The sequence below is a fragment of the Formica exsecta genome, unplaced genomic scaffold, assembly GCF_003651465.1.
Source record: "Formica exsecta isolate Colony F162 unplaced genomic scaffold, ASM365146v1 scaffold98, whole genome shotgun sequence".
NCBI lineage: Eukaryota > Metazoa > Arthropoda > Insecta > Hymenoptera > Formicidae > Formica > Formica exsecta.
Genome location: NW_021853741.1, coordinates 20,170 through 31,281, shown reverse-complemented (window position 1 = coordinate 31,281; position 11,112 = coordinate 20,170). Strand labels below are relative to the sequence as shown.

Sequence of the window (11,112 nt, the reverse complement as noted above, 5' to 3'; positions counted from 1 at the left end):
TTTAAATATATTAAATATAAAAAAAATTTTCTATATATAAAAAAATTATAAATATATATTGTTATTCTGCTTATTTAGCACAAGAAGTTACAAAAGACTTGTTTATCTCTATTTTATTCATATATTTTTAAAAAATTTTTATCCTTAGAATTATTTTTGCTAGAATCTATTATCTGTAGAATTATTTTTGCAAGTCCTTATCTCACTTGATATAAAAAATACATGATTTATTTATGTTATTCTCTGTGATACATTCGGAATCTCTAATCTTTTGTAATGCTTACTTGAATTTTCAAATAGCATACATATTCATTCACCACTTTTCTATATATTTTTTTTTTATTCTTATTGTTTCTCTCTTCCTTATTTCATATAATTATATTTCTTTATATATTATGTTATTTATATTTCCATATCTATCATTCTTATTTTAATACTTTGTTTACAAGTATTACACTTTGTTCTTATTAAAAAATGTCCTTGCTTTTTTTTAAAATATGTTTTAAACATAATTTTATTATACTATGTAATTTATTACTAATAATATAATGTGTTGAATTATATATAATAAATATAATTACATGTTGAATTTATATTATTAAAAAATATCAATGAAGATGAACATTTTCTTATAAATATTTGTTTACAGAAATAAATCTATTGATAGTGATGATACACCAGTTGCTTGCCTGACCAAACGCATAGTTCAGAAAAAAATACAAATAATAGATTCTGATTCAGATAAAGAAAATCTTGCAGGTATAAATTATGGTATTTTATCCAACATTATATACAACTTTGTACATTTTAAAGATATTTACTGTTAAAATAATATCACGGAATTATGTATTTTCATTCAATTATGCTGTTTTACAGATTCTCTTATTTCATATTCACCAATTAAAAACAGGAAATACAATAAAAAAAGGAAGGATATTAGTCACGATAACACTAGGGAAGACATAAAAGGATTAAAACTCGACTCTTCTATTGAATCTCTTGTTGAATGTAATAATACACATAAAAAAGATGATATTGACTATAAAACATCAGATTATGAAATATCAGATCATGAAATATCAGATCATGAAATATCAGATCATGAAATATCAAATCATAAAATATCAGATAATGAAATGCTGGAAATTGAAAGTTCTCACGATGTAGCTGCGACTATCGTACTTGATACAGGTAATCCTATATTTATATAATATCAAACATGTATATATAGATTGATTTTTTATGGATGGGTAAATTATTTCACATGTAATATAATTATCTATATAATTTATAGATTCCAGTTCTGGAAGAAATAGTGAATCCGAAACAGCATTATCTTTTGCAAAACAAGAAATTGGTGTTGGAAATATAGATCCATTAGTAGCACAAAAAAGAGCAATTATGATTTGCAAATTGGAACAACTTAAAGATCAGTTAATGAAAACAAAAGTAAATATCAAATATATTTAACTTCATTTATAGTTAATGTAATATTGTAGAAACAAAAAGAAATATCTATTTTTATATGTAATAATTGTGCATTTGCATCAATAAAAAAATAATGTTATAAGTAATTTCTGCATATAAAGAACATTCTTTTTTTAAACATAAAAATAATTTTTTTTTTAGTTGTTGCTTACTGAAGCAAACATTGAAGTATTGCCTGATAAAGGACAAAGACTACGTGAAAGTATACGCGAACAAAAAACAGAAATTGAGAAGTTGACACTTGAATTGGAAAATACACCTTTGGTGCAAAGCTTAAATAGCCAAAAAAATAAAGTATCAAAAGAATCACATTCGGCAAAAAAAGAATCATTGTCCATAAAAGATGAACCATACTCGGATTATTCATATTTAGATATTAATAATATACCATTGAAACCAACCACATCTCCCGAACTAAAGCAACTGAGTGAAAAGGCACAGGCGACAAGAGATAGAGAGCTCGCTCTAACAGTCGAACGTTTGCAACATTTGCATGGATCACTTATCGCTCGTCCAGCAGATAATGAAAAAGCGGAGGATCCAAGAGGATTAAAAGTACAATTAATGCCACACCAGCAACATGCCCTTGCATGGCTTCTGTGGAGAGAACAACAAAGGCCGGCTGGTGGCGTATTAGGTAAATATCTATAAAAGAGATATTATATTAATATGTTGATTTAATAATATATTGTCGGGGAAGATAATTTTCCTTGGATTTTTTTATTACAGCTGACGATATGGGTTTAGGTAAGACACTGACTATGATATCTTTGATTATGACCACTCTTGCTCAAAAGGAATCAGTGGATGAAAGCGATGACAGCGATTGCGAATGGAGCAACAATCGTAAACCTTTATGTATGTAAAAATTTATTTTAGATTTAGCAGAAAAATATCTATATTTTCTTTTATATTTATATATTTCTTGAAATATCTGTATTTTTTTTCGTAAAATTTTGAATTATTTAAATTGAATACAAATATATTTAATAAAATTAATCTATTGAGATAATTGTGTCTGATCATTATTTACAGATTATAAAGGTGGTACTCTAGTAATATGTCCTGCATCTTTATTGTTTCAATGGGATAGTGAAGTGCAAAACAGATGCAAACGCGGTTTACTGTCTGTTGAGATATATCATGGTAGCAATCGAGAGAGTGTTCCTAAACGCTTGTCGAAAAATGATATAGTTATTACGACATACAATATATTAAGTCGGGAACATAAAACCAAATCTACATTATACAAGGTACATTAGCATTGAAAGTATCATTTAATTTTAATGGGCGAAAATAAAAACATTACATTTTACCAATGTGAATAATTCGGATTTATTCTAAGTTTTAATCACAATTTTAACTTTTTTTGCAGATTAACTGGAAAAGAGTGATACTTGATGAAGCTCATATAGTAAGAAATCATAAGAGTCAAGCATCCTTGGCTGTTTGTGAACTCAAGGCAAATAAACGATGGGCTCTTACTGGCACACCTATACAAAATAAAGCATTGGACGTATATTCCATCCTAAAGTTTCTCAAGTGCTCGCCGTTTGACGATTTACGCGTTTGGAAGCGATGGGTAGATAACAAGAACGCTGCAGGCTATCAAAGATTGGCAACAGTTATGAAGACCTTGATGCTAAGAAGGACGAAGCAAGAACTAATAGAAAAAGGCGATTTGGGATCTCTACCCAATAAATCTATTGAGGAGGTGATGGTGAAACTCGATCCACAGGAACAACTGGTGTATGAGAAAATTTTGATTTACTCCCGTACTCTATTTGCACAGTTCTTAGCTCAAAAAGCAGAAAAGGAACATATGTTTGATTTGGATGGTGGAAAATATAATACGCCTGCTTATCTTTCAAATCCAATATAGTTATTAAAAATGTATCAATATATTTTATTCATATAATTATTATCTGTTTCTTGTTTTTCTATTTCAAGATAAAGAGACGCAGTTTTCGAAAGCTCGAAACAAATTACTAGCGATGCATGCCGATGTAAAAACGCACGAAATCTTAGTGCTTTTACTACGATTACGTCAGTTGTGTTGTCATCCGGCATTGATTCATGCGATGCTGGATCAGGATGATGTAAAACAAAGCGGAATAATGGATGAGGATAATGTGGATTCTGATTTATTGTCACAAATGAGTAACATATCGCTTAATGAAATCGATAAGGAAGATGTTAGTATTGATAAAAGAATAGAAGAAAATCTACTTACTGCTGAGAATCCGGTATTTGATAATAATCGCATTAGTTCTAAAGTAAGTGACAATAGTATAATCTACAAAAGTCTCATGATTTTACTTGCATGCGATTAATGTGATATATAATGCAGATGAGGATCTTGCTTAATACGGTTGAAGAAATTTTACAAAAGGATGAGGATAAACTCATTATCGTTTCGCAATGGGCTACTCTGCTAGACGTTATAGCATCGCAATTGTCTTCAATAAAAGGCGCTACATTAAGCAAATTGACCGGAAGTGTCGCTATCAAGGATCGCAAAGTATGCTGTAGATAATAGCTGTTTAAGCATGTAATTTTTATTGTATTCTATTTTAGAAAATGGATATGTGCATCTTTTTATTTCAGGATGTAGTGGATTCCTTTAACAGTCGAAATTCCGGACCAAGAATCTTGCTGCTCTCTCTTACTGCTGGTGGAGTAGGATTGAACTTGGTAGGCGGCAATCATTTGTTATTATTCGATATTCATTGGAATCCACAACTAGAAACACAGGCGCAAGACAGGATTTATCGCTTTGGTCAGACAAAAAACGTCTACATCTACAAGTTAGTACACTGCATTTAATTTCTACGCTCACTTCTTATGTGCATCTTTCGTTTTAATAATGAATATTTTTCCTTCCAGATTTATTTGTGTTGATACAATAGAGCAACGTATACAAGCTTTGCAAGAACGAAAGCTCGAGATAGCAAGCAACGTATTGAGTGGCGACAAAAATAACGCTGCTATGAAGATCACTCTCAATGATCTTAAGTCACTGTTCGGTTTTTAATTTATTCCATCTTGTGATAAATATAAATAGAGTGTACAAAGATAATATGAAAATAGTTACATATATATATATAACTATTTTACTTAAACTTTAAGCAGATAAAACTTTTTCATTATAAAATTCATTATAAAATTCAAGCTCTCATATATCGACACATATTTACCTTATTATACTTGAAATAATTTTTTATAATACTAGATTAATATTCTATCAACGATGTTTTTGCTATTGATTTTACTCATTTTAGATATTGATATAGATATAGGCTAATATCTGATGTTGATTCTAATTTTGACTTTAATTATAAATATATACTTGTAAATTTTTTATCTTTCTAACAAAGTTTTGTTTACTAGTGCATAACTGTAACAAAGTTTTGTTACTAGTGCATAACTGTGATATGATATTCTTGACATTAACATAAAAAAAGATAGATATACATTTTTATTTTACAGTTACATCAGATCCTAGAGGATTAATTTTCTTTTAGCATTATAAATGTAATATTATTTTAAAAATTTATCTAACTGATAAGTTTAATTAATAAATAAAGATATGTAACAGGATATAATAGTTTCTTGCTTTATTACACATTACATGGGAAAAAATTCGATAATTTTTTATGTTTTATATATGTTCAACATTTGATTTTGGCGTCTTGTTATTATTATGTTATGTGTCAAAAAAATACAAAAAGATGTTTCAATCCCATGATAACCATAATAGAATGGTGTAAAGAAACAAGATGAAGCATTGCGCATAATGGCGGCAGCTTTGGCGGTTGATCCAATCAGAAGGCGACCCATTTTGCAGGCGTTCACTTTAATTAAAGTGAAATTCGATTATAAGAAATGAAAATGCGTGAAGCATGTAAAATTTTAAATATATATTTAATGAAATACAGTAAAACCTTAAATAAAATACAGGAATAAATAAAATAACGTTTTTTTGTGATTCTTTTATATTTAAAATAACATTTAATAACATATATGATAATGATTTAAAATAAAATGTAGACTTAAATAAAATAACAATTTAAATATAAACTTTATTGCATATATGTTTTTTTTCCCAATTTTTTAAACAGTATTCTTACTTTTTATTTCTAAATTCATGTGCTTTAATCGAATGTATGTTCTTGTTCGAACCAGGCATGCTAACACATTCCTTGGCAGGAAATTATTTATTTTTTTCGAGGAGGCTCCGTTTACCTACATCCCCAATTGCCAACAGCTTCGTTTGCCTACAACATTTTGCCGACAGCTTCGATTGCCTACAGAGCGATTGCCTACAAGCATTATTGCGCACATGTAAAAATTAAAAATACGAACGTACGTTTGCACATATGACATTATTGCACACATATACATTGCACACAAGGAGATTGCACACATGACATTATTGCGCACATACTCCTTGCACACATAAAATAAGAAAATCGAATTAACGTTTTGCACACATGACTTTATTGCGCACATACAGATTGCACACATGACCGTATTGCGCACACATAAAATAAGGAAATCGTATTAACATTTTGCATACATGATTTTATTGCGCACATACACATTGCACACATGACGTTATTGCATACATACACATTGCACACATGATATTATTGCACATAAAATAAAAGAATCGGATTAACGTTTTTGAAACGAAATTTTGGAACATCAATATCTCGAAAATTATTGACTGTATTCAAAACCTATGTGAAACTGTACAATAATAGATTTCCTTTCGCATTGAAAGCAGCAGATGATGGGGCTAGACCTTGCTTCGCGTGGAAAATTACAAACCCATGTGGAACCTTGCTTCGCATTAAAGTGTATGCGTGGACGCAGTATGTTCCCTGCCGAAAATCCCAGCGAAAAATGACCCATCAAATCGATGTCTAATTGACGTCGAAATCATCGACATTACATCGTATCGAAATAATGCTCGAAATTTGAAGCTTATTTCGAAGTCCGTGCTCTATATGATATTTTTTAAAGGAAAAGATTATTTGTGACACATATTCATCGTCAGATTTTTAAACAGGCAGATTATGGATTTTTTGCTAAGACATCGATATTACATCATTTAGATATCGATTCGATGTTATTTTGATTCAATTTTTACATATAATAATTTTTGCCATTATGCAATATGAATGAAAAATTATGTTGTATCGGCAGACAGGGATAATATAAAGATAATTTTATGATTTGATTGTAATAATTACGTTGCAACATTAATTTTTTAATTCTTCATTTTGACTAACTCTGGTTATTTAACTAATAAAAAAGTTTTATAATAGCAAAATTTTTATTTGTAATTTGTTAATTTTTTCAAAAATTATAATATGATTATATATATGTATTAAACAAAATAAGTTAAAATAAACAACAAATTAAATATTGATACTAATTAATAATACTTAGTATTTACATTTATTAATATAAAAAATAGACTGATATCAGACTATGCATTGAAGATTGAGATTCAAGATTCAAGATTGAAATTTGACCAATTAGAATGAAGGAATTTTAGTCCCTTTTGTTCTGATTAGTCAAATTCCAATCTTTAATCTTCAATCTTCAATTTTCAATGCGTAGTCTGATACGGGCTTAAAGGGTATTCTACAATGGCAGTAACAAGGCTGTAGGGGCAGCATTAAGCGTCGAGCGTCTGCGCAGAAAACTGCGCAGAATTTAAAAGAGATAGATTCTAGGCTAAAATTAGATTCTGCGCAATTTTCTGCGCAGACGCTCGACGCTTAACGCTGCCATGTAAAGGCACCTTTAGTCTTACTGCTTAAGTTTTTTTATGTGCCACGGCCCTAAATGATAGCAGATAATAGCAAATGTAGCAAAGTATAAAACAATTATTCTATGGAAGTGTAACAAAATTATATATATATGCATACAGCTGTGATTGTGACAATAATCTTGTCAAAACAGTTAAAATAAGATAAAGAGCGATTCATTACATGAAAGAAGAAAAGAATTTAATCACACAAAATGACAGTTGATTTATCGACCATGCCACTTGTGGGAATCTCTGTTGTGAGCAAACAAATTATTGCAGCTATGTTAAACCCCACAAAAGTTTTACCAAGCGATAACAATTTGCCAAGGTAAATGTATTTTATTTCTGTAATAAATATAATATTCTACATATTTTTTTCTTCATATTTATATATAGTTATTAATTATTATTTATAATCAAATTATTAGAGATTGGCGAGGTCTTGCACATTTATTGGAGCTCAATGGGGAAATAATGTCTCTGCTGGTATCACATTCTGATCCAACAACATATATGTTAACAATGTTGGAGAAAAATAAAAAGAATATTACCATAAAAAATTTTCAAACGATGATGGAAGAAATAGACAGATGGGATATTATTGATGACACTGAAGCAATATTTCGTATGTGTTATCCACAGACTTCTATATAATATATTATAGATATCTATGGTGTTACAAAAAAATAACTATTAAGCTCTGTTGTTTATAACAAATTAGTAAAAATATATATGAAAGTCTATCTCCCACAATTATAAATTGAAGATTTTTTTTTCAGATATTGATACTGCAAAATATTTGGAACAACAGCAAAGAGCTCAAGTATCAGCAGTTTTAATAGACAAATGTGTCGATCAAGAAATACTCACATTAGGTTTGTAAAATATGCAATCAATAATATTTTAGTTCAAATGAATCAAAAGTAATGGTTATATTTGTGTTTTATATGTAATTATACAATAATTGTACAAAAAATATTTGTTCCCTGTAGGTGATGTTCATAGATTAAATCAAGGTTTACAAACACAATATTATGATGCATTCCTTTTATATGCAGATGAAGATATTAGTTTTGCGAATGAGATGATACAAAAACTGGAGACAGAATATAAGCTAAAGGTATAATTTCAGATAATTGAGATATATATTATATAAGACTTTCTCAGAAATATTCAATTAAAATTAAACAATAATTGTTGTTTTTCCTCTGTTGAAAGCTTTGTTTAAAAGATCGTGATCTAGTTGGTGGTGTAGCATTTGAGCATGAAGCAGTGATGAAGTTAATATCAGAACGATGTAATAGATTACTCATTATAATATCGCCTAGCTTTCTGAAAAGCTCAGCGAACAAATTCTTCTTAAATTATGCTCAAGCTTTAAGTATCGGTATGGTTTTTGCATTGTACTATATCTATTTTGAGATATATATTTGTCATTGAGTAACTAGAATCCTCTTGAAAGTGTGTATTCTAAGAATTTATGTTTTTATAGAAAAGCGGCAGAGAAAAATCATACCATGTATATATGAAAGCTGCGAATTGCCATTTCAATTGAAATATATATCTACTCTGGATTATAATCGTAGAGGATTATATGACTTTTGGGGCAAATTACAAGACTCTATAAAAGCTTCAAATTCTATCAATACAAAGTAATGTAACTCTTATTCAATATAACAAGATATACATTTGATATATATATAGTATATATTTTTACACACACACATGCACATAAAAGCTATTCTAAGAATACAAACTAAGTAATTATTATTTTTAATTATTACTAAGTAATTATTACTTTTGCAGCAGTAAAACACAAATAAAAAACAATATAACAAATGAGGTTACAGAAGCAAGGAATATTTTGTCTGATAAGCGTGGTGATATACTTCAAAATGATCAAAAGACAAATGAAACATTAAAATATCTACAACAGAAAAGTGAAAAATATGCTGTTGCAAAAATAAACGATGTAAAAGCTTTAAATATTGCCAGTAAAAAGAATAAAACATTATTGCGATGGGAAAAAATTACAGCAAATTGGAAAACAAAACAAACTAAGCAAAGTGGTCAATTAATTACAGAGACAACAATTCAAAATCTGCCATCAGTAGATAATTTAGACAGCTTAGATTTATCAAACACTGATATATATGAGAATAAGAAGAAAAATTTATTTAGCAAGTTTACAAAGAAGAAGATCGGTATAAAAACTTGACAAAAAATCTTTATTGTCAAAAAATTGCATATGAAATTCTATTTTATATATCCTTCTGTATACATAAAAGAAAAGATAAAATATTTAGATATTTACAATAAAAATTCAAAAACATATTTATATTAAGTTTAACATGTCATTTGTTTATTTCGCTGAAAACTAAAAAGTGTTAAATAATAATTAAAGAATAGTAAATTTAATTAATTATTAATAAATGATGTAAATACATTGTATGCTTATCTTTTACAATCATGCTTATTGTTGACTTAATATATTTTATATTATTGAATTTATTTATGAAATTATATATTTGAAATTATAGTTTTCTTATATATATAAAAATATTTATAACGTACATATATGTATATGTATAATTGAAATGAGATTAATGCATATAATGTACAAGAAATATATTAAGTATATATGTGTAAAAATTAGAAATATGTATATCTTATACTCAAAGAAAATTATTTTTCCCAAAAATAACGACATTATTCCACAATTATGATAATTAATATGATGTTTATTATTATAAAACAAAAAAGTTCAGAAAAATAATAAAATCATATTGAAGTTAGTTCATAAAACTAATTTCAGTATGATTTTTTCTCGTCTACATTACGCATTCGAATAAGTCACAAGTAGGATTATCCTCTGGTCTAGAAAGAGATAATGCAGCTGTTATTTTCCTTGAAATCGTAATCGGCGCGTCGCCGTCGTCGCGGTCTTTGTGTTATGTTTATCTCGTGTGTATTATTTTCGTTTACAGAGTAAATCAAAGAGTCAAGATTTACAAAGAGTAAATTAAATCACCGAGAAATGGTGTCGAGGTATCGTAAAAATCCGTCATTGCGAGCGCGCGAAAAAGAAAATCGAAGGAAATAGTCGATTTTCGAACGAATGAAGATACAATTCGTTATGCGATCGAGATTCTATCTTATAAAGCCCATTTTTAAAACCGCAAAATCGTTTTTCTCTTTAAAGAATAAATCGCTCGAATTCTCCAATTTGATAATGCATTATGTATAAATAGAACGATTCGCTAATGCATCGATTAAATATCATTTATTGAAATTAGCGCCTTATAATTTATTTTGATGGCACATTTTTTAAGACGCCAGCTTTCAACGACACTAATCTTTCATATATCATATTTCTACGGAAAGCTAAAACGCTTCTCCAGCCGTTTCATAGTACCAGCTATAACATTAAATCTTTTCTTTTAATGTAACGAGTCTTAAGGATGTTTTGGCTGTAGCAAAAAACTGTCAATAAAATTAAAAAAAAAAAAAAAACATTTCTTATATTTATACTGTTTGAAAAATCAAATAAATAAATCCGGATTATAAAAAGAAATAAAGTATCACAAAATAATATGGTTTTTAACGTCTTCGTAAAAGATAACTATTTTCTTTTAATTTAAATTCTAATTTTAATTTTTTTCCTAAAATTTATGATAAAAACGTTTGATCGTGAATACTCCCTGAAATCAATTGCAAGAAACAAAATAAAACGAGTAATTTGCAGAAAGAGGGAGAGGAGAGAGAGAGAGGGGGGAGGGGGGGACAGAGAGAATATTTTT

The 11,112-nt window shown here is 28.4% G+C and overlaps 2 protein-coding genes and 1 long non-coding RNA gene across 5 annotated transcripts in view; 2 read left to right on the top strand and 1 right to left on the bottom strand.

Annotated features, from left to right (window-relative positions):
* The window catches only part of LOC115245449 (transcription termination factor 2-like), an 8,502-nt gene extending 3,550 nt beyond the window's left edge, over window positions 1–4,952 (top strand). For 2 of the 3 annotated variants that reach the window (XM_029823763.1, XM_029823762.1), the window contains 10 exons: window positions 877–1,191; window positions 1,295–1,449; window positions 1,630–2,125; window positions 2,218–2,346; window positions 2,524–2,741; window positions 2,864–3,365; window positions 3,439–3,764; window positions 3,839–4,009; window positions 4,096–4,295; window positions 4,375–4,951. In XM_029823763.1, coding sequence (XP_029679623.1) covers window positions 877–1,191; window positions 1,295–1,449; window positions 1,630–2,125; window positions 2,218–2,346; window positions 2,524–2,741; window positions 2,864–3,365; window positions 3,439–3,764; window positions 3,839–4,009; window positions 4,096–4,295; window positions 4,375–4,522 — 2,660 coding nt within the window. In that variant the 3' untranslated portion in view covers window positions 4,523–4,951. Of the gene's footprint in view, window positions 1–876; window positions 1,192–1,294; window positions 1,450–1,629; window positions 2,126–2,217; window positions 2,347–2,523; window positions 2,742–2,863; window positions 3,366–3,438; window positions 3,765–3,838; window positions 4,010–4,095; window positions 4,296–4,374 lie in introns of all 3 variants that reach the window. The other variant, XM_029823761.1, reaches the window with a different exon arrangement.
* LOC115245452 lies at window positions 4,404–6,748 on the bottom strand. The gene is made up of 3 exons (XR_003885552.1): window positions 5,619–6,748; window positions 4,686–5,342; window positions 4,404–4,532 (listed from the first exon to the last, which is right to left on the bottom strand). It is a non-coding gene; the product is annotated as an uncharacterized LOC115245452 (long non-coding RNA).
* Window positions 6,749–7,307: 559 nt separating this feature from the next.
* LOC115245451 (myeloid differentiation primary response protein MyD88) lies at window positions 7,308–9,755 on the top strand. The gene is made up of 7 exons (XM_029823765.1): window positions 7,308–7,640; window positions 7,741–7,937; window positions 8,092–8,187; window positions 8,305–8,432; window positions 8,531–8,699; window positions 8,805–8,964; window positions 9,119–9,755. Exons 1-7 carry the CDS (start codon window positions 7,525–7,527, stop codon window positions 9,528–9,530), a joined length of 1,278 nt encoding a protein of 425 aa, XP_029679625.1. The 5' UTR covers window positions 7,308–7,524; the 3' UTR covers window positions 9,531–9,755.
* Window positions 9,756–11,112: the final 1,357 nt, after the last annotated feature.